Source organism: Alosa pseudoharengus, unplaced genomic scaffold (genome assembly GCF_046254945.1).
Source record: "Alosa pseudoharengus isolate Yale_2024_CS ecotype anadromous, Long Island Sound unplaced genomic scaffold, YU_APseudo_1.1 YU_APseudo_1.1_scf_11, whole genome shotgun sequence".
NCBI classification, from domain to species: Eukaryota; Metazoa; Chordata; class Actinopteri; order Clupeiformes; family Clupeidae; genus Alosa; species Alosa pseudoharengus.
The window spans coordinates 19487963-19512501 of record NW_027468576.1 but is presented as its reverse complement, the minus strand read 5'-3'; the positions used below and the strand labels follow the sequence as shown (position 1 = coordinate 19512501).

The 24539-nt window shown below is 40.6% G+C and overlaps 1 protein-coding gene across 5 annotated transcripts in view; it reads right to left on the bottom strand.

The window, feature by feature from the left end:
* LOC143116907 (CMP-N-acetylneuraminate-beta-1,4-galactoside alpha-2,3-sialyltransferase-like) overlaps positions 1-23690 on the bottom strand; it is a 45507-nt gene extending 21817 nt beyond the window's left edge. Inside the window, exons 1-6 of one of the 5 annotated variants that reach the window (XM_076278273.1) lie at positions 23010-23690; positions 21648-21807; positions 18601-18648; positions 16221-16263; positions 13832-13924; positions 8372-8466 (exon numbers count right to left, since the gene is read on the bottom strand). In XM_076278273.1, coding sequence (XP_076134388.1) covers positions 8372-8466; positions 13832-13924; positions 16221-16263; positions 18601-18648; positions 21648-21771 — 403 coding nt within the window. In that variant the 5' untranslated portion in view covers positions 21772-21807; positions 23010-23690. The other 4 variants (XM_076278274.1, XM_076278272.1, XM_076278275.1 and 1 more) reach the window with 4 other exon arrangements.
* Positions 23691-24539: the final 849 nt, after the last annotated feature.

Here is a 24539-nt window from a genome sequence, read left to right as displayed (position 1 = left end):
GACCTTGCCGCCGATTTGCGGCAACTATTCGCCAGAAAACTGAAATCTCTGTAAGGGAGTGTACAATAGGTAGGGAAATGTAAGCCTGGTTAGCTCCATGACTGTGTAAAATGAAAAGAATATAAATAATAATAAAAAAAAGATTAAAATCAATAGTTAATAATGATTAAATTAAATAATAAAAATGCACTAGTCCATTCAGTGCTTGGGATAACAGGCATGAATGCTCATATATAAGATACTGGTTAAGTCTATATCTAATTAAGACAGACTGCTTTTCCCCTCCACTCCATACTTATAATCAAAGCCTGTGGCGTGAGTGTACATCTCTGTGTTTACAAAGACTAATCCACAGTATCTATTTTAAATTAGAGGTAATGCAGAAAAACAAGTCAACCGCCGTGACACAGTTTGGTTTACGCCACCAGACACATCTGGTCCACGCCTATTACCAATGATGGAACGAAAACAAGGGAGTTGGGAAAGGATGGAACAACACCAACGCAAACTACTGCCATGACATTATAGACTAATTAGTTAGCACAAACAGGCACTCTAATCAATGTGGAAGGGAAGTGAAAATAATTGGTATCTCCATTGAGCCAAACCACAGAGGAAGACATAAGAAGAGGGCCGAAATGGGTAGCCATCAGTCAGTCACAGACAATAATCTACACATGTACACCTAAATACAGAGACAGAGGGAATGGCAGGAAACCTACAAAATGGACTCATTGACTACTCAATGGCTAATTGCAATGACTTACAGTCAGTCTCTCTCTTCATGTGACTCTGAGGAAGCTGGTTTATTTTTGAGGGAAATAAAACAGCACATTTAGTATTTATAGTACATGCTTCAGTGAACAAACTGACTGATATATTCCGGGTGTGTGTGTGTGTGGGGGGGGGGGGATGAAATCCATCATCCAAATCCATCATCATCCATTTCAAAATCACTTTTGAAATTAAATTTCAATCACATCACAAAGCCATGACAACCACGTGGTGCTCTTCAAAATTATAATCCTTTCGAGGAAGTACACAGGGTGTCAGAATTAGATCATTAAAAAAAGAAGAAAAAGAAACCTCGACCCATCGCTATCTTCTAGGAAGCAGCCAGGCATCTGAGAAGCCAAACAGAGAATTCATCTCCCACAACTGCCCTAAAAGGCCACAAAAAACATCTCATGACAAAGGCAATGAGCCTGTAGCATTAGCATTATTATGTGTGTATGAGGCTTGGAAATACCTCACTGATTAGCAAAGAGACAAATGACGGAGACTTTAAGAGCCGGCGAGATGCATTCTTTTAATGGGCTCCATAAACATTTCACCCAAGTACTCCCATGAGTTTTCAAACAAAACAATTCCTTTGATTTGGACCTCTGGTGTGTGAGCATCAGCTCCGCTTCCTCGGGCCGAGGAGCCGGGGGCCTAATCATTACATGATGTGAATGCCGACTGGTGCCTTGGTCAACAGACTCACCACTTCTGCACAGTGTTCAAGGGGCCCAAGACAAAAGACAGCAGACAGGTCTCATGAGGAAGTATGCAAACACCCTTGCTATGATGCTTGGCAAAAAGCCCACAGGAATTAGGTATTAGTCTCTTTAGATGGTGCATGTATCCATGTTCCCTAACTTGCAAAGTGGCCAGTAACTGACCTCATATCATAACAAATAACTATCCACAAACTACTGTCTCCGCATGATTAGGGGCAAAGGTTTCTATTTTGATTGGTCTGTTCTAAAAAGACAGTTGCTTTTTAAACTGTGCAAAAGGTCAGCTAAATGCGGTCTACTGCCAAAAATGATTAGATTATTTAAAAGGCAGTGCTTCTAGATGGGGCACAGCTCTTTTTTAAAGATTAGTCCAGCAAGCAAATTGTCACTTTTAGCATACATACTGTCATGTAGATATTATTCAATTAGATTTTTTTTTTAGTATATTTTTGGGCCTTTTGCATTTATTTGGATAGGACAGTGAAGTGTCACAGAAAGTTAGTGGGAGAGAGAGATGGGTTGGGATCGGGAAATGACCGCAGGTCGGATTCGAACCTCTGTCCCCGTGGGCACTTGGACCCGAACATGGTATGGACACTGTAGCCAGCTACGCCACAGCGCCTTTCAGGATATTATTCAATTCCAAAAGAATAACTGTATGGTTGCTTTCTTCATACTGTGTTTCTGTGCAATACTAAGTGTTTCTTTTTATGTTTGGGTTATATTGCTGGTTATCACAGGAACACTATGTATGGCGCTATCCCATCTGTTGAGTCAGTTAGTCTTGTTATCAGGCTTCTTGAGTCTTTGTGTTGAGGAATGTTGTCTTATAAGAAAGGGCTGTGACGATCAATCAAACTTTAAGGCTAATTAATTATGCAGAATAAAGTCTGGATTTTTTCCTACAATAATTGTGGAAGGTCCTTCAGCCCTGGAAGGCCTAAACATGAATAACACCTGAAAGGTAAGGCTCTTTACATTCCTGATGTTAAAAAAATGACACAAAGATCAGATTAACACTAAGCAAGGGAGGTTGGTAGTTTAACTAATAATTTCAAATGATGTTCAAAAAAGGTATTGTTTTGCCAGTCACATTTTGAAACGGGTTGGCAAGTGAGTTTTGGAATCGGAGGTGGGAGAGGAGGTCTTGTGTCCTTTATGGTATGGCTGGTTAGGGCACATAGCGGGTCAATATAGGGTTCAATGTCAAAAAAATTGACACAAAAGGTTTTTTCATGGATTCTGGTACTGTTGGACAGGCTAAATAACATACTAAAAATCTAGTGAAATCTGACCTTGGGAAAGGGGTCATTTTCAAAATGGCCGCCAAAATGGCTGTCAAGAGGTTAAAATGGCTATATCTCAATTACTATTCAGCCTACAGGGGTGAAATTGATGTCAAATTGTGGTCATATTAAACAAGAATATGATTTTAAATGGTAATATTGAAAATGTTTCAATGCTCTACCTTTTTCAGCCATATATTAAAATCAATGTGTTTTAATACAGAGCCAATGCAATACAGGATTATGAACCACCTCCATGGCACGGAGGAAGATAAGACATGTATCCCCTAAAATGTATCCCCTTTACACTAGATTCGCCTATACAGAATAGAGGGCAATGCATTGTTCATGGCATGGAGAAAGATGGGACATGTCTTAACTGGTGTTATATCTCATCTGCAGGTTAAATGCTTTCAGAAAATATGTAGTTTAGGGTGTTTAATCTGTTTTGCCTGGACAATATAGGCTAAAATGTATCCCCTTTACACTAGATTCGCCTATACAGAATAGAGGGCAATGCATTGTTCATGGCATGGAGGAAGATGGGACATGTCTTAACTGGTGTTATATCTCATCTGCAGGTTAAATGCTTTCAGAAAATATATAGTTTAGGGTGTTTAATCTGATTTCCCTAGACAATACAGGCCAACATGTATCCACTTTACACTAGATTTGCCTATACAGAATAGAGGGCAATGTATTGTTCATGGAATGGAGGAAGATGGGACATGTCTTATCTGGTGTTATATCTCATCTCCAGGTTATATGTTTTCATTGTTCATTGTTTAGGGTGTTTAATTTATTTTACCTGGACTGGACATGCCCAAATGTATCCACTTTACACTAGATTCGCCTATACAGAATAGAGGGCAATGCATTGTGCATTCATGGAGGAAGATGGGACATGTCTTAACTGGTGTTATGTCTCATATACAGTACAGGTTATATGCTTTCAGAAAATATATAGTTTAGGATGTTTAATTTGTTTCCCCTGAACTGTACATACCAAATTGTATCAGTTGTACACTAGATCCGCCTATACAGAATAGAGTATGTATTATGCAAAGTGTGGTGGAAGATGGGAACATAACTTGATTGATGTTATATTTCATGTACAGGGTATGCTTTTAAAATATATATAGTTCTGGCTGTTATATGACTTTAGTGAACCATAACCCATGCATAGGCATGCATTACATATTTGCGTGCATCAAATACATGTTGGGATCTATCATTAGGGGGGCTCTAATTAAACTTAATCTTAAACTATATTTATTAGTATATCAGAAATAATGACTATATCATTATTCATCATCATCCACCATCCTCCAGTCCTCTGAAAGGAAGTTGTGCAGATTGTCACATTGTTCATTTTGACATGTTCCACAGGCAGCATTGAGGCGTAATCCGTATCTACATTAACAGAAGAGTGTCTTGCAGAAATGCACACAGTTACAGCGGATAACTTTCAAAAGCTGTGAAGCTTACTAACAGATTCAGTTGGAGGAAGACGTTCTAGAGTCACAAATAATGACGCAAAGACAACCTTACTACTGAGGGTGTTGTGCCGTAATGTTGTCAGAGAGTCTGTGGACTTCCCACCAAAAAGTACAGCCATCACTTGGCATCTTAATTCACCAATCACCTCTGTTGTCTGATTGGGAGTAGTTGGCACATGACTGAAGGACAAAATCTCCTCTTCTGGAATGCTGTCTTTTGCTGACACCAAAGATCCTAGAGATTAAAGTTGACATGATATTTCAACTTTATTCTCAAAATGTTGTGTTTAATGTTGACATGTCGACTTTAAACGACATGTTGGGTTTGGCTTCTCATCCTGGCAAAAATATGATGTTCACAACCATCTTTTTAGGGTGGCATGATGTAATGAAGGATTGTGTGACATAAGATTCAGTGACCTATAAATCTGATTAAACACAAAAAAAAACTTTCCTAGGCTGAATAATGCTTCAGATATAGCCAAAATTAGCTTCTGGTGGCCATCTTGAAAATAACAGTCATTGAAAATGATGAACTGATACTTTAGTCTGACATATATGAATCGGTGACCTCTAAATCTGATTAAACATGAAGAACACTTTCCTAGGCTGAATAATGCGTCAGATATAGCCAAAATTAACTTCTGGTGGCCATCTTGGACGCCATCTTGAAAATGACCCCTTTACTGGGGTCAGATTTTACTAGATTTTTAATATGTTTCTAAGTACATCTAAAGGTATCATAATCAGTTGAAAAACCTTTTGTATCAATTTTTTTGAGGTTAGGTGTTTTTTCTTCTTCATATATTGACCTGCCTAACATACCGTAAGAGTTGGGTTAAACAAAGATGGTTGGAGGTGGCTTGGTTAACCTAATTATGGTGCAAAATAAGTTGGTGCTGTTGCAATCCACATACAGCTAAAACAATACGAGAGTTCAGTAGGAGGAAGTGGTCTTGTGGATTTGACATGACCTGGGTGGTTATGATGACGCATAAGAAGAGCGGTGTGCCTGTGTGAGGTGAAATAAAAGGGAGGTGGCAAGAAAAATATTTTTTTTGTGGAACGCATTGTGTGAAGCGACTTAACAAAAGAAGAATGATTGGGATAACACAATGATCTATTTTGTTTTATGAAAATATTCAAACCCTATGGTGTCTCTATTTGCGCGTGCCTTTCCTTTCTTTGTGCTTCTTGTGTTGATTACCAGTAGAACAATGTGTATGCTCTCTCACCACTACTTAGAGTCATTCTTTTTATCTGTAGGCACACTGACTTTTATTTTCCCATAAAACATGAGACCCATCATGTGGATGTGATCTATCATAATGAGGGACTGTGAACAGATTACTTTTGAAACAGCATGACTGGACTCAAGCATATAGGCTTATTCAATTATGCCGAATTCTCCAGGCTGTTGAAATCCAGCCTGTTTAAGATCCACCACATAATGACTCTTACAAGTTGTCAAAGAAATTCAACACACTGATCCACTCAATGCACCATAAAGGTCAGCTGACCGTTTTGATCATGCCAACAATCAACAGTTGGAGATGTTATGTTCTGACATACTAGATACATTTCAAAATGACAAAATGGTGAGTGAGTGAGTGTGTGTGTGTACGCACACGCACCAAGGACACCTGAGCAGACTAGGTACTATGCTTACAGAAACAAAACAGGTACCAGTGTTATGCTTTCTGAACCAACCTTTAAGGAATGCTCTGTTCTGGTTGGTATGAGAAGTGAGTTTTCACACAATTTTCAGAGCAAGATACCATTCACCCTAGAGTCACAGGACGATTCCAAAAAAGCTATCAGCCAATACCTGCCATAAATCATTGGTCAGCCCTCAGAAGATAAGACTGGATCACATCATTGTCTGTGTCTGCCATGGCATATTTTCCTTATAATGGTTCAAAGCGGAAAGTGTGCTTTGGCAAATTCCACAAACTGGCTTTGGTGGGCTTCCATCCCAAGAACTGAACAAACTGAACTAAGATGGGTCAGACATTCACAGCCTGAACAACCAAAGAGAGTTAACAAGTGACACTGGTTGCATTCATCAAATACTCTATGGCTGCTGTGACTAAAAAGACAATGTGATTACTTAGGTCTACTGTAACTATGAACTATTAGGCCAACTCAGTTTGTGGTATGAAGCCCACAGCTGTTACATCTGGACAATTTCAGACTAAAATGAATAGTTTAGGACATCACAGGACAAGAGGCATCTTCTTATTGAGCAGCGCCCAGTGCAGAGTCCACTGACCACATTTTGAGACATTAAGAATGGTCAGAAAGAGAGAAATAATAAACAAAGATTATATACTACTCATGTGTCAAAACACTGCGACTTCTATGTGTAGTGCATTAACAAAAGACTGTAAAAGCATCCAAATTCAGTCAGTGCACATAGACCAGGTGACTTCTTTTTGGCAGAGGATATGACATCTTTATTTGTCTCATTAAAGTTAGTTTGGAATATAGGTCTTATATTTCTAACCAAAAAGGAGGTTTTGGAATTTTTCATTATCATCTAGAAGGAGTGGAGCAATCAACCCCCAATAAAAATGTCAAATCTCAGTCTTAAAGAGCTACAAACACATAGCACCTTTTGAAATTCCATCAGTAACTAGGTCACCCTGACATGAGCACTGCCCAGCATTGAACAGCTCATCACTCACCAATCTTACAAAGACCTAATGGCATGCATCACAGAGAAGAATTTCTACCAGTTTCCACCATAAACTTGCCTTTCCTCCACTCAATTCCTTTAGGAGTGACTGTCTGTAGCGCTTCAAGAATGTGAAGTGATGGTTACATTTCAAAGGAATGTTTAATAGTGCAATACATATCAGGCAACTAGATGTACCACAGAGCGGTACAAAATATGACCGCCGCCCAGTCCTGAACATTCTCTCTGCAAAAATAAATCACGCTTGTCAATTTGTCTCCATCTGCTATGTGCCGCTATATCGTAAATGACTGGTTATGAGATGTCCCCTTGAGCCCAACGTACAAAAAAAGTGGTCCTCCTAGGCCCTACGGTTCATATTCACAGAAACCTGTGTCTGCCCTACCCTCCTTTTCGGGGGGGGGTCCAGTCCGACGGGGGGAGGGGGGATCGTTGACACAAAATTACTGAAGAAAAAATCCGGAAGGAAAAAAAAACTCTTGACTAAACCTATAGTACCTAACCTACGCTAGCGGTGGTCATAATATCATGGTCATTTAAGTATCATATTTTCTTAGGCTAGCTATTTGTGCTTTGTAGTGGAGGTGCTGTGGAGGTGTATTTTTTTTTTATAAAGTGGACCAAAGGAGCTGACAAGAGCCATTCACCTGTACTGAATGTAACTAAACCCCCCTTATCTAACAGTCTGTCAGTCATGTACAATTATTTTGCGACCCAATCCAACAGAAATTCTACAGTCTGTACATTTATGAATAAAGATAAGGGCTGTTTTTTTGGTAGGTGTTGTGGCCACATGGATAATGGCAGTCAGGTGAGGTTTTTTTCAAACGTAGCTAAAATGTCCTTTGATTTTAAGATGGTGGTGAAGTGACACTAGTGATTTTACTTTAGGTTTATGAGGAATGAACATAATTTGGCCCATTAATCAAATATGCACAGACCTTCTAGCTTGACTTCAAAGTCAAATGTCAAATCAAATGTTCAAGATGACCACATCTACACTACATATACCACCAGAGAGAAAGACCTCCCTCCAAGTGTTTGTCTCTCACACGTTTTTTTTTTTCTGCTGGACTGGCATGGCCTGCTGACTGAGTGGGTGACTTGAGAGCTGGCTTGCCAAGCTGTCGCATGAAGGAACTCTGATGCTACTGATAAGGCCAGCGTTCAGACTCATGGTCCTAACACATCCAGTTCTCTTGGGTTCGGTGCCAGGTGTAAGGCATTTTCCCTAAACCCTGTGCCCAGCTGGTGACCAGCAATTTGTCAGTCTTTACAAAGAAAGCTCTGAGAAACTACAAACTTAAAGCACATCCAAAACATCTGGACAACTGGCATACAACAGCAGATCAAGAAAAAAAAAACTGTTGTTTTTTTTCACCATACCTTGCGTTTTTATTCCGAAAGGAGGTAAATAACTGCTGATTTTTGTCAGGCGTTTAAAATTTGGATCCAGAAACATGGGAGCGGGTTTTGTAAACCTGGAGAGAGGGAAGAAAGAGAGAAAGTGAAAACAGGTTCAAACAAGCTAAATCAAGAGAATCCTTGGGCCATAAATAATAACAAAAAAATTAAACCAAAACTATGATCAGCCCTGCATGTCCAGGAGAGATGCAGACTTGATAAATGGGATCATACTCGAGAGGATTAGAGGGTTTGCATTTCATGTAATCCACAAGCTGTCTGTGTCTTTATCAGGGTGGTGCCAAACCAGTGGTGCACAGGCAATGCACGGTCAACATCTGACCTGACCTTGCCTTAAACCATGGGAAGAAATGTGGAAATGAAGCAGCTGGCACCCTCTTGTCAGACTGGGAGCTAAACCTCACACTTGAGGGCTGCTCGTGATTCGTTAATCAGGAATGCTGAGCATTCTGAGCTTCTGGTAAGAGTTTGCTGCTGTCAGAAACAACCCTTCATCAATCCCCACTATGCTATGACCTCTGCTCTGAAAATGGCTGGCTGGAAGCACGCTTCCGTGGAGAGGGGAGGGAAAAAGAACCACAATGTAGCTATCCTGGTTGACCTGGGTTAAGAAAAGGCACGTTCCAGTCCTTTAAATGAAAAACTGAAAAATCCCATGGTCCTACTTGCAGTAAAGGCAACCTGGCATGAATATGTGATGTGACTAATGACTGGATTTCACTTTGAACTTTCTCAACATTTTCAGTGGTCTGGCCTTTACCAGGTATTTCCCTTGTAATGCAGGTGCATTAGTTAAGCATGGAGTGTAGGGGTATCGATTTCCCTCTGAACAGAGCGAACAAAGTGCAAGACTGAGGCACTGCCGTGGCTCAAGAGCCCTGGGGTGTAAATGAGACTGACAACCCAGTCCCACCCTGGGGGCAAAGCAGCCCTGGAAAGAAGCTGGCAAGCACACCTTGCCACCTGGAAGGGTGGGGTGGGGGGGGGGGGGGGGGGGGCATAGGTCTTAATGAAGGTCATTCTCTGACTCCCAACTGTTTGGACACGCATTGGGAGTACTATTTCTGTTACATTTGGGGATACAAGAACACAAACAGCGGTAAAAAGAAAGAGGTGGACTGTTACTATGAAAGTGAATGTGTTTCTAGAGCCCCAAGGTCATGTGATGCGACAAAAGAGAGAAATGTGCCTGCCCTGCAACACAAAAATGAAACAACATGTGTACAGAGACTCACTTCATGTCAACGCTACATTGTTGTTAAACTCCCTTCACTCCTCCCTCTGAACACAAACACACATACGCACTCACAAACACCATACGGGGGCTTACTGTAAAAGCAGTGTTTATTTTTCCGGGGCTTAGGATTAAATCTAAAGTCAGATTCAGTTAGGGCACTTTAGAGGCATGTTCAACAATGCGTGTAAGATGCAAATTACATGCTTAACTAATTTTTGTAGGTTTAGTGTCTCAACAAACATTCAATATGTAATGGTCTATTTAGTGCCAACATCTGTTTCCACTTAGAGGCCATTGCATCGGAGCAGAAAGGCTAAGGAGCATTGCTCTACGGCCGGCCTGAGTGAGCAGCTGTGATCTTAAGGCCTCTTTTGATCAAAAGCCAGTCCTTTGGTCCATTGCATTCATTTATACAAACCAAAGAGCCCCCACACCCACCCACCCATCCCCCAACACATCGTTTTTTCCTGAGGTTTTCTCATAAAAATATAAAACAAACCAGTAAGACTTTTAACTGACCAAACACAACAAACAAGAAAAACAACTAACATTTAAACTGTGCTCATTATGACAGGCCATTATTCATCAGGAAAATTACATATCCAAACCTAGCATGAGAACAAGAAGTGCTAACCACATTCATGAAGTTTGGGGTACCATTTATGCATCACTGGGGATGATTTGCATCTTCCTTCTCAATTCAACTCAAGATACTAAGAACTAACTGGCACATAATACAGCATTGTACACACTGTCCTCTGATAAAATACAATGTAGAACTACAGAATAGGGCTGCAGCTATCGATTCTTTGGAATCGAGTATTCTAGCGATTATTTCATAGATTAATTGAGTAATCGGATAAAAAATAATGTTGTGCTATTAAGTGCATTTTTTATTAATATACAAATGTCATGCTGTAAACTAGCCCTTGTCACTTCAAAGTATTATACTATCATATAACCTCACTTAAAAAAAAATAACTGCAGTTTTTTCGAAGTACCGTGCAGTTATACTACAGTACAGTGCAGTACAGTAGTATTTTCATGTCCAAAATATACTGCATTTCTGCAGTACAGTAGGCTACTATGCAGTACAATGCAGTTTTTTTGTGTCCAAAATACTGCATTTCCTGCATAAGAACTGCAAATATTTCCTCCAAAACTACAGTTTTGACACTTGAAATAATGCAGTTATTTTTTTTGTAAGGGCTATAATAATTATGTCTGGGGTAGGCCTACTTAGTGAGGTAGCCTAACACCAGGTGTGTGTGTGTGTGTCTGTGTCTGAGCGCACATGCAAGAGAGAAATGAGATGAGTATGCGCGTCAGTAATAACTAGGGGTGTCACGATTCTCCAAATCCTCGATTCAATTTCATTTTCGATTTTAAGGTCATGATTCGATTCGATTTTCAATCTTTTTTAATTATATTACTATTAATGCATACTTGGCATGCATGCTGGATGTGACATTTGGGGTGTGGCAGCACCGTCGATTCTACTTTTGAATTCGAAGTTCGAGATCAGGGTGTCATTTCAATCAATTTTCGATTAAAACCGAAATCGTGACAGCCCTAGTAATGACAGTCCGTGTGAAACCATTATCCCTGATCTGAGCAAGCCACATAACGCAAGTGATAGGAATTAAATGAAGCCTCAAGACAGAGAATTACAGAAAAGTAATCAAATTATTGGAGTTATTCGATTTCTGCCCTACTAGAAAAAACAACATAATTATGCTTCCCAAAAAGAGAGCAAAAAAAAAAAACACCACTGTTGCAATTATCCTCAAGACCCTGGTCGCTGTCCCTCCTTTTCTTTTTTTTTGTACAGCTGTAAATAATGCACTATCCCCTGAAGCTACAAAAGAGGACACCAGCAGACTGTATACTCAGCAAGCTTAGAAATCAGAATGTAATGGCCATCATTACAGGGGAACCAAATGTGGGCTACACTACATTAGGGCCATTTAAGATCAAAAGGTACATGTCCACATGTTTCAGCAATCAGGAAGCTAAGGGCATACAGGAATGGCTAATTGAGAGAGCGCCATCATGATCAGTTAGTGTCCTTGAGCAACACTGATATCAAGCTAAAATATTCTCCCTGGTAGACTTCCTCTGTGTATAGGAATGTCAGGACAACTACAGACAAGCCTTTATCGAAATCAGCGATGGGGATCGATGGAGCGATAACATGATACCGTGGTGTCAACAAATGCTTGATGCTGCACCAAAGGAATTATACATGTCTAAATGATGATTTTGAGGGAATGAACTGAGACTCTTTCAACAATATCACCTTAGACCAAAAAGGATATTTTCACCTAATTTCTGGTAGATTGAAGCTTGAACTCTGCTGAGTTCATGACTACAGTATGGTATTGTTTTCACGCCCTAGAACCCACAGAAGCCCTGAAGGCTTTGCAAACTGGCTCTACTCAACTGTGACATCACATAATTAGAAGCAAAGCAGCTCAGGTGTTAGGCAGGATTCAGATATTACTAATCAGCGAACCCTGGAACGTCTGGAAAACAATTAAGTGGCAGAGGTTGAAAAGGCAGTCTCCACTCACACTAGGGCACCAACCAAACCTCAACACCTGCTCTTCATTTCCTGATAGACTATTCAAGTAATAAAGGAAAATAACACTTCATTTTGGGGCCAAACTTGGATTCCGCTTGTTGCTTACAGCTCAAACTAATAATAACAAGCTCTGTGGTGAAACGATCTGACAGCATCACTAGGGCAGCTTCATCATCGCTTTCTTCACAGTGGTGGGACTCCGCATTGACGTTGTCCTGAACATCAGGTCCAGCATTGCGTGTCTTAGGTGCTTGATCGCGCCCGATAAACAGAGTCCAAGCACGTCTCGTTCTCACGCACAGGCATGATTTAAGAGCAGAATGGGTCAAAAACAAACAGCATGCCATTTGTGCATCCCAGCAGGGACATCATCACATCTCTCCGTTCTTTATTTAACATGTCCTGAGAACACATCCCTGGGTGAAGAGCTTTCATGGTGTGGAGCCTTGGCCGGCTATGAATTATTCAGAGGCAGGAAAGGGGATCTTTCGTCTTTCATGCCGCTCTGAGCCGAGCTGAGCCACTGTCTGGAAACTACTCGCTTCCATATGACGGTGCTCCCCACTGCGTAATGGGTAAATGGCAAACTGGGCACTGACGACAAGTACTTATTGGGACGACTCGGCGAGTGAGGGTGGTGAGGGATAGCGCAAAGCCTGCATGTGCTGGTGTCTTGGAAAATTGTTCCGATGCTCACAATAAAGTCGTTCACGCATCTGCCCTTTACATGACTACCAACCTGTCAAGCTCAGTGGGGGTAATGAATAATTTTGCCTTAGACAGTCTCAGTATTAACATCTGTTTCCACTGGCTGGCTGTTTGAAGGAGATCAATGGTATTTAACTCTTGGCAGCAGGAGCGCGGGAGGCCAGCAAAAGGGCAGTGCCTTCACCAGGAGGGGTCATTGATTGTTCCATGTAACCTCAACTGTCAGATCAGGTCCTAACTCCGATACGTGCTAAAAGGTCAAAGGTCAGGTCACCCATGAGCCCTTGAGGGAGGGACGATGATGATGCGCAAGGGGGCCCTCCATGCTGAGACACCACATCTTACAACTAGGGTTTTTTGAGATGCAACGCGCAAGAGTGACTCAACCCTTGCAGGGAGGTGGCTGTGGTGTGTGTGACCTGCAGGGAGAGTGACTGTGCATGGCCAATGGGGTTACTGAGAAGCATTGTGCAAGATGATGAAAATAGACAAACAAAGTGGGTCATTGCAATATGAAGAGGGCCATTCTTAGACAAGCGGAGTTGAGGTTTGTGTGACGTATGATCGTAAACAGGAAATGGGACCTGGCTAACAATGTGCTTGATGTACGGCATAGTTTAAATACAAACCAGAAGGACATCCTCATCAAATGACATCTTTCCAAAACATATAGGGCACAAATTTAGATGACATGCAAAGAAAAAAGTTAGGCAATGAGCAAAATGTCTTGTACAGTACTTGAACCAAAGCTTTTGTATGACGCATGGGAGCACCAACCTGACACACCAAAGTTTGCACTTATGATCTTTCATATGATACTTAAGACACACATTGCCCAAAATCATATACATTAGGGCCCATTAAATAAAAACGAATAATGCTTAAAACTTACTTTGGATAAATGGCAGTCATTTTGGCGGCAGCAAAACCTTGCTTGCAAGCTCCCTTGCTGAGATTGCCGTACTTGTACATAAGGTCCAGAGGCCTGTAAACATGAACAAAAAAGAATAAAGGATGAGATGAGAAAGAATTTGAATGGAGCGCAACGATAAAAAGCTCATTTTTGCATTAGTGTCATAGCCACACCACATTCAGTAAGTGTGTAGGCTTTCAAAGCAGGGGGCAAAACATCTTACCCAATGCATAATTTAATGTGTGCCTGGTTGATGAAAGTTGTGTGTAATTAGACAGGCTGTAGACTGACAATGTCCAGCCTGTCCTTGCCCCAAGATGATAATAAATGGTAGATGGTAGCGCAAAGCACAGATCACATCATGTTTCACCCTAATTGGCAATCAATGTTGACTTAACAATTATACTTTGTCAGTAACCTCAAGAATAAGATTGACCTGTAGTTCGCCTCTTGTAGTGGCACTATTATTTTCTTAGAGCATGTTTTAGATGACCCATCCATCCATAACCTGGATGTATATGCTTTTCTGATTCTGTGTGCACTACAATCACCGGCTGTGGCCAAACATTTAATTATATTAAAGTTAAAAACAGCAATTTACTGAAAACTCTGTAACTCTGACATTTTGAGAGCAGCTGTAGTATGTTAGCACACTTGCAATAATTGCTGGTAAAACCCTGTAAGAGGGTAAGCTCCGTCTTTAAGGCAGTGTTTATTTTTACATCAGCTCTTGTCTAAATTCACTCAGGTCTCCGAAATCAAAATAAGACATTTCTCGACTTGACACACATATGCTGTACTAATAGGTCTTTGCTATGGCTTAAAGGGAAATGTGTTGATTGCGGAATTTGCACAGGTGGAAGAGGTCCTTTGGCGTATCTTGAAGATTTATTTAACAAGTTTCTCCACAGGATCTCCTCGGATCACCCAAGAAGCCCCTTAAAAGTGATTAGGGCCAAGACGTAAAAAATAATTTGTATTAAAGGTGGGCTGGGGTGGCATCCAATGTCAGCAGCTCATTCGTTAGCCTTGCAGGCGACCTCTGAAATGGAAGGGTCAGGCCCGTGCATCGTACCACACACACACTGTCCTTTTTTATTAATCACCGCTGCACACAGCAGCCTTTAACCCGAGCATTAATAACTACCTCGGCTCGGCCTTACTTAAATAAACAGGGAGCAGAGAGCAAGTCTGCCCTAAGAGGGGAAACGGCAGAGGGAAGAGTCTGACAGCTCGGAGCAATGCAACACGCCGCCTCATTTTCAAATATGCAATAACACAGACATGTAAACAGCTCACACTCACACATGAATGCCGATAGGACACGTATCCACTTGTGGTCCAAATGCAGTGGGCAGATGGATGTGATCATGATCGCAAAGGCAACACAAGATAGGGTTTTTAAAAAATAAAAAAAAAGAGGCATTTCTTACTCTCCTCAATGCTGCTACCGCGCGCCAGTGACCCAGAGACTATTTAGTCAGGACCATTCCGAAGACATCAAAACCTCATTGTTTAGTCTGATATCTCCCTTAGACAAATGTGGTGCTTGACAGTCAAACACAAAAATTTCCATTCTTTAGAGGAATTTCAGTTCAACAGGAACTCCAAGTAGCGGAGGCGGGGGGTTGTTGTTCACTGGACACGGTTCAGATATATGGCTTTCAGTGTGCTGTGCTTGACACGGAACCAGACCTGCTTTCGGAGATCACGGATGGGTGCTTGCTGGGATTCCATTTGTGTTTCTACTTGAAGGTCAGATTCAATACCCTACAACTGCTCCCATCATCAAAGTCAAGTGCCTTAAGCGAAACACTATCTTTAAAGAGGTATTGCACTTTCTGTGATACTGAGAAAAGGGAAATATTCACGGAAGATGGGCAAATTCTGTTATGCCTTTCAATTTAAAAAAATAAAATACATAATTTATCTTTATACTAAATGTTTCCATGTTTCCTTTTGTTTGTGAATCTGAAACATACATTTGACAATTACAGGATGACAAGTTCAATACAACAGATTTGGCCACTCATACTGATATCCATTTTAAATGTTTTTGGAGACAATCCATGAGTAGTCACCTTATGGTCAGAGCACAACAGAAGGGATGCACAGGGAAAAATCATGCAGCAAGGCTTTTTACACCATGGAAATAAAAAAAAAGAATGTGTTGTACAAAAGTCTGTTCTGCTGAATCAGTGAGCTTCTAGATAGAAATACAGCCACAAAAGGTTTGCTGAGACGCAGTAGATCAGCACAACAATAGTATACGCACGACAATTGAACAACAACAACAACAGCAAAAGTAACTTCACATGCTGAGATCAAATTAACACCATATGTCAGTTATAAAATAATAAATACTCACAGTTTGCCATCAAGCTTCAGTAAGAATCCCTGCTTATCATACACTATGGAAAGAATGGAAATTAATTAGCAAAAAAAAAAAAACACACAAAAAAAACATTGAAAATGTAATCCAAGTCAGGAAGCTCTGAAAAAGTGGCAGTAATTACACAACTCCATTATTAAGCACTACACAGAATAATTATTACATTACCCAATGCGCTGTTACAAACACAAATAATCACATCCTACATCAGGAAAAGGTTATCCTGTTGACAGAGGTAATGGTTTAGGGTGATTGGGAACTACATACAAGCCAGGAGTTATAGGTTAAAATACACTGGTGAATATACAATGTTAGGGACACATTGGTGAGAATACCCCCACTAAGAACAAAAACACCGACACGGACTTAAAATCTGTCTGAAGTTATCATATGTAAGCACCAATTAATGCACAGGTGTTGTACTGTGTTGTAATTACACACTAATCTAATGAGGGATTCTTTGCAGTACACACTATGAGGGGGGAAAAAACAAGAGTGGAACTTTCCATCAGTACGTCATGGACAAGCAGATCATGGAGGGAAAAAACAATGCTTATTAGGTTAGACGTGATTTCATCTGAAACCCCAGTCTGTGTTTAACGTGTCCATCATATAAAAGGCTGTGTTTTATCCCAGTGATTATAATTTCCTCTCTGCCCTTTGGGTTTAGTGTGTACTCCCAGCTTGCAGTGGAACACGTATAGCAGTGCATGGAACAGATATGATCCAGAGGATGATATCTGTTCTTCCCAGTGACCTAGGGGGGATAGCCGAACTAACGTTGGTTGCTAATAACTAGTGCAGCTATAGGAAATGTGCTGAGAGTGATCTGTCAAAGTGGGATGGCATGAATACATGGGAAATGTGCTAAATTCCAGTAACATCCTGTGGTGAGGGGAGTCAGCTGGGATCAGATGATACTTTACAATCCATGACATTGCTGCACCGTTTCGTCATATCCTTTGCGTCGCATTTTAGACTAATAAGCATAAGGTACAGACAAAATGTATAACCAACTCACCCATGACACATGTCTGGCTTGGATTGTTAATTCAATGCTTTATAATGCCGTTTACAGTCACAAAGAAATTTTGCATAGTGGAATAAAAAATATATATGTATACCATTAACAGCTTTTCAAAAGTTACCAGAAATGTCAGGAAAATATAACAACAAACCGTAGAAGCACATCAGCATATTTCTATGAGAAATTAATGTTATCCCCAGCCCTATAGAGATGAATGTTGGTCATGCTGTTCTGTCAAATTACCACATATTTAACAGATGGAGACAATCTTGTTAATCAGCATTACAAAGGGGGAAAAACTAGTCAAGTAGAAAAGAAAGCTGAGCAGAGTTGACTAATATCTGTAATCGGCAGCCTAGGTTCTGCCTCAAGGCATTACAAAGTAAGTCCTTATTTTTCCACATCTGCCCACAGTTAGTCCCCCTGATTCATGCATGTTATGTCTACCATGCTAATAATGACAATAGTAGGGTCTCCCCAAGACCCTTTTGAATTTTCATTGAGAATTGTGCCTAACACTAGAATTACCAGTCCCATTTGACAGGTAATGCAGAGAAACTCTCATGCTCAGAGAGGGGGGAAAAAGGCAGCATTTGTTTACAGAAAGATGTTGATCTGCTGTTATCCTTGTGGTTAGTGAGTCTCTAAATTGGAAGAGAGACCTGCTTGTAGGGCAGTCTGGTGCTAGAGGATTAGAGGACAGATTGGGAGTCTGCTGTGCAGCATTGTAAAGGATGTATGATAAGGCAGTGAGAGCTACGGGCTGGTATCTGCGGCAGGCCGAGCAGCGCGTCCACTCTACCTCCGGCCTATGGGCTGGATTAGGACAAGCCCAGGAGCAAGGCCTCTTACAAAGAACACTGTGCTTCTGTTCACTGACTGCATGATTTAAACATTTCTGAAGGGCAGTTTGTCAACTTCCACACTGAGGAGTTTAAGAGACTCTCCTCAGTTGCAGAAAAGAGAACAATTTCCCTTGGACAGGCTGAATGCCTGAATACCATAGTGCACTGACTAGTACTTAATATCAATGACTTTGGTCAGTAAACATATGACAGAAGCACAAGGCGCGGGTCTTTGTAGTTGCATTCAGGTAGAGGACAAGCTTGCGGCAGGTTTAAACTGGTGGCAGTTTTGCAAAGCTTTGCAATGTTGGGAGGTTAAGCTGTATCAGTGTGCAAATAGGGAATGAACAGTGAGCTAATGGTGGTATACATAAAACAGTGTTGCAATATAATGTTTATCTACACTGTATGGCAAGTATTCTGGTGCAGCAACCTCCCAACATTATTGCAAGGTTAAATATCTCAGGGTAAGTTGGACCTATACCTGAAGCTACTACTCGTCCCACGGCGAATACATTATCCATTTCTGTCTCTGCAACACAAGAGGTTAGGTGAAGCCAGTTAACTGGCAGTTTAGTGATTAGGTTCAAGGGCAAAGGCTTACATTGCGAATCAGAAGACCATGCCCAAACAGTCACCTCAGACTTAAAAAGCACTACACTACTGTTATCTACATGGATACCTATACCACAGAAATGTCAACCCACAGTATTTCTATGCAAAGCATCAAGCTCTCTCACATTTTTGAATGTCGAACACTGATCGCTGCCATTACTTGTCGCTTTCGATACAAGTGTCTGTTGAATTCCACTCAATTCACATTTACCTTAAATCAAATGTTTCATTCTGAAAAACTAAAACCCTGTATGTTATAGTAGTTGTGAGAAGATGGCTTTGTATTTCCTTCCCCCACAGACACATTTTCTAATTTCTGTGTCAAAGTGGTTGATATGATAATATCTGGAAAAACTGGCATGGTACATTCTCTGAACAAAGTACAAACTATGAGACATAAACATTTCAATAAAGCATTTACAAAACCTCAATACTTATTTGAAATTGGTTCCCCGATTGGTTTAGGTGTGAAATTGGTTTAGGTGTGAAAGGGGAAGTGGTTGCCTTTTGGTATCCTACGAGGGATTCAATGCAATGAAGAGAGCGTAAGTTTTTATTTTTTTACTCAGGCCATTTTCACTTCAAGGCTGGAACCAGGTTGGCAGGAAACAGGCATCCGTCCAGTGTCGGCTTCTTGTTCTCCACCTCTATGATCTTTGAACAGTGCAAACATCCATCTCAAATTGCTAACAAATGCTTATATGCCTGAGGTGCAAAAATAATTTTCTCTTTGGAAATAAATGCATTTGCCCAGAATAACAAAAAAAAAGCAAAAAACAAATAACAAATGTTGGAAATACAAAGAAAGCACAAACAGGCTCCTTCTTATGGTGGTTTACACACACATACATATGCGACATGGAGGAGGGATCAACATACAATATCAAACCACAAAATATGTGACTGACTACACAGTATATGAGAACGAAGCACCTCTGTGAATTACTATTATCCATCTGCTGTGTCACAGTTTTGGGGTCATTTATTAGTGTGGGTGCTTATAAGAACAGTCTTTTATCACACAACTGATGTCCATTGTCATGGATAGCATGACATGTTACTTATTCATGCTGTAGTAGACTAGCCCTAACCAGAGCTCAACTCAAAAATCATGTTTACAGTAAACATGGCATGCGAAGCAGGTTAAACAAGACTCCCTCATGCTAATAAAACAAGCAGTGTTTAAGCTTACGCACATTAGACTAATACTTCTGAGCTAAAAGCAGGCAACTTCCTCTGTAAATACAAGATGACATTTATAAGAACATCTGCCTTTCAGCAATGTGTGGTATTCAACTTGTCCGAAGCAAATTCCTTGCATTTATCCAGTTACTTATTTTTTTCTTGTAGCTGAAGCAAATATTAAGTGAAGAAAATAACCTTAACCAAGAAAACTTAAAAAAGCATTATTATCTTGTACACAGAAGGCTTAACCATCTCAAAATCTTTTCAATTTGACACCAATATTAAGTTGTGTCATCTGAAATGTGACAGTTAGCTGTAAAATTTGTTTTCATACTGTTCTTCAAAACCAAGCTCTCGAAGAACGTGAGCAAGATACTTAAATCACTTCATGTGTGGCATGGCTGAGAGTGAACATCTTAGGGGCCCTGTAGCCATTTCAGTGAACTATCTCCCCCCTGTGGTGACAAACTACAGTTAGAAAAACAGTATTTTTGTAAGCTTTACTGACAGCATCAGCTATGATCAATTGCACCTTGTCAATATTTGTGCAAGAGACTGTTTAGCATTAACCAAACCAATTCTTAGAAATGCTATCAGATAGCAGTCAAACTACAACAGAACAACTACAGCCCCAAGATGGGAAAGAAAGAGAAGTAACTTACAAATGTGAATTACACATAGCAAAACCTCTATCCAGAAATAGGTCCATCATAAGCACACATATTCACTATATGGGATTTTTTTTTTTTTGATGACTTAAAGCAACACCAAAGAATTTTCCCTCTGTCGAACACACGCTGTTTGTTTATCCAGCACCGGCTTTGCAAATAACAATGTCCACAGACAAGGTAGAATATGTTGCATGATTTATGAAAGTACCATGTATTGTGACATCAGATGCAAGTCAAATTTGTAGATTATTATGTCTCATTCCATCGAATTACAGATCCGCTACCCGATCTGGCAAACTTATATAGTGTGGTTATAGCCAATAGAGGGCCGCGAAGTGAATGCAGAAGTGCCCGTTCACCCTGTTACGAGTTGATGCACCACTGAAACGATTTTGGAAACATTATTTTAAGGTACAAAAACTCTTTGGTGTTGCTTTAATAAGGGAACAGCAACAAGGCTAGAATCATGATGGCATCAGTAAAGGCCAGTATCAGACTGACTGGATAGCTATGTAAATGTTATCTTTCACACTCAGGCCAATTTTCACAACACATAGAAATAACAAATGTCTGTGTCTGTCAGGTGCTGAATTTACACATGAAGCAGTGGTAAAATTAAACACCATAATTCTACAAAACTACTTTTGTGCCTATGTGCAACAATGTCCGAGCCAAAACATGTTTACACTACAACAGAAGAAACGGCAAGTCATGATGGTAAACAGAGGCAGGTACATTGTCCCATCTATAAAACCCTGAAATATGCAAAATACATCAAGCAATGAACGTCATCATACTAAGGCTTAAGCACACACACTTTTCTGCACTTGTATAAGGTTTGGCAAAAAAAGAGAACAAGAACATCCCATTAGGTCAAACTAACTCTGACACCACCATTTACTTTACTGATTGATTTTCACACCATGTAGAAATACATAATGTCTATTTATTTCCCAGGTACTGCTGATAACTAGGCTATATACCACCATGGAATTTTCCCTTCATCCAACAATGGCATGCCAAAAAAACTACAGAGAAACATGGTAAATGAACAACTTACGTGATTTCTGGCCCCAAACACGCAGGTGCAAGTGCAGCCTCCCAGAAGAATAATATAGGAATCCCAGGACCAGCATGGGACAGAGCACCAACATCAGGTTGCGTGTGGGCTTCATCCTGCTCATGTCTCACATTGTACCATCAGCAAGAGATTACCTGCACTAGACAGACAAAATTGTTGTATAAAACGATCCTAAAATGCTGTAACCTAGAACTTTGTGTATTTTGCCCCACTAGCTTTATTTATTTATGTGGCAGTACCTGACTTTACCACCAGTGTCATTCATGTGCTCGATTGGTGGAGCATGTATGTTTTAACAGTTTTAATAAAAATGTTCTTTTGTTTACCTGTATGTCTTGTTTACGAGAGCAATGTAATTTCAAGGAAAGTGAACAACAATCCAGAAGAAACTATTAGGTTGGCCTATACCACTGCAGGTCACCCAAAGCAAAGCTAATTCCCATGATATTGAATTTCCACCTAATGTCAGTTTAACGTTACACCGATGTGGTCAACATCTATCCGTTCAAAAACCTTTGACTTTTTAAGATTCCCATTTGCAAGAGCATGAAGTTAACAAGCACACACAATTTTAAAGATGGAACGTGCATGATAGCACGTCACTGAACATTCGGAATGGGTGCGGAGCGGACCGGACCGGACCTAGTGGTTCCAACATTTTAGAATTTACATTTATAATAATTAAATGCAACATTATCTAACTTTACAATGACAAAGCCAGATAACGTTATTGTTTCAGTACAGAAAAGTAGCATATAGGGCCAAGGGAGAGGCCTGCCACCCACAACAGGCTGGCTCACAAGCTGGGCTAGTCTGTTTCCCAATTGCATCGTTAAATTATTCAGAGATGTGTCTAATTAAAGAAGCTATTTCCTTGATAGTGTGGGTTCACAAAAGACTGGTCCGGTGTTATTTACATAAGATGGAGATATAGATCGCTAACCGGTGGCGCACACGGTAAATTTACCAAAACATCGTTCACGACTTGTCAGTAACATTAAACGTTATATGGACGACAATATTACCTAGCTAGAAGTAGCTAACGTTATGCCAGCTACCTACCGAGACGCTAGCAAATCAACATCACAAATGTTCCCGTCAAACATGACTCATTGTCAAAACATTACGCCCAATAAATGTTTTACGTGAAAGTGAACGCAATACCTGAAAGCCATACCTCTGTACCAGATAAATAACTAGTTGAAAATAAAAAAGACACGTGTTAAACTGAACAAGCTACGTTAGTTGCTAACATTATGAATGATTCTAAAATGTTAGCTGATACGCTAAGAGAGTAGGCTAGCGTTGGCTAGCTAACATAAGTTAGCTTACTTGACTTACCTTAAAATAACAAAATGGCAACGGCGCTCTTAAATTCGTGAAACAGTTATGTCAACAACAGGTCATTACATCTGGGTGAAACGAGAATTCCGTTATCTGATTTGGCCATAATGCTTAACTGTACCGTTATCGGTTACAGCAGACATGGACTGCATTTTACGCCTCCGACATCTGAGATAACGGAATCGCCAGCGCCTGTGACAAGTTATTCAGCTAAGGTTACCCATAGCCAGTTAGCTAACCCACCTATCATAGCAGCTAGATCTACTGCTGTCTTGACGTTCTGTTGGCTTTGGTGGCTAATTAGAGAATGTTGATCGTTATCAACCGCAGTGGAGCTATATTTTATGCAGTAAAACGTGAGAGACACAAAGAGCCCTAAACAGCCAACTAAGAGCCCAATCTGTTAAGCAGTTTTCTTAGCAAAAAAAAATACTTCCTTAGATCCTGACATGCAACTGCAAACACCTAGCTAGCAATTGCTAGCGAGCGTCGCAAGTGGAAGGAGTTGAATTCAACACTTTTTGCTCACTTTTTGCCTAGTTCATTTACAGTTTGTTTATCCGCGTCTCTGGTCCACAAACACGAGCCTGTGTAACGTGTAAAGCCTAACAAATAAAACTGTTGCGCATTTATTTTGACAAGTTCTCAAACTTAAAGGCAAGCAAAGGCATACAAGTCTATCATCATAATAAATACACAACTGTAGGCATATGATATGAATGTGTAGGCGAATGTCGATTAGCAAGTTACTTGGATGTACACGACTGCCTGGCTGGCCCCAACCCCCAACATGGTTGGTTCAAATACCACAAAAGTACAGACAGCATGATCTAGGTCTCTGTGGACATGTCTCAGCAAGCAGAATTATCGATATGCTTGTTAAATGGAACATCTTGGTAAGTTACATTGGAGGGGGGGGGGGGGGAATCAAAGTAAGCCCAAGAATAGATGTAGAGGAGAAACGAATGTGCTAAAACAGAGCCTATGATCAGATGTAGACATTTTGATTAACTTGAAAATATTTGGCATGTGACATTTGGATTAACTTGAAAATATTTGGCATGTGATTTGGCACGATTTGGAAAAACAGCAAACAGCAAAATTTGCCTGGCCCACCTCAGGGGCAGGGCCTCACCTTGCCTCAGTGTTGGCCCACGGCTGGGTCCCCGGCCTGAAACTGGCCCCTCACTGAAAACTGACTCTCAATTGTTTCTGGCCCAAGTCTGGCCTGCTACATGGTGAAATGATTGCCATGGTTTCCCAGATCTGGCCCACACATTAAATACATGATTTTGGCAGGATCCTGCCATTATTATGACCGCCGCTAGCGAAGCTAGCGAAGCGGTCATATAGGGATTGTCATTTTTTTTTTTTTTCCCGTCATCTACTTCCTGAATTTTTGGACACCGAACCACCGGGGCACATGAAATTTGGTGGGTATGTAGCCCCACTAGACTTTTACGGAAAATTTTCGTTTCGTCCCCGGGGTCCACTCCCCCCCGTGCTGGGCCCCCCGAACCGCAAAAA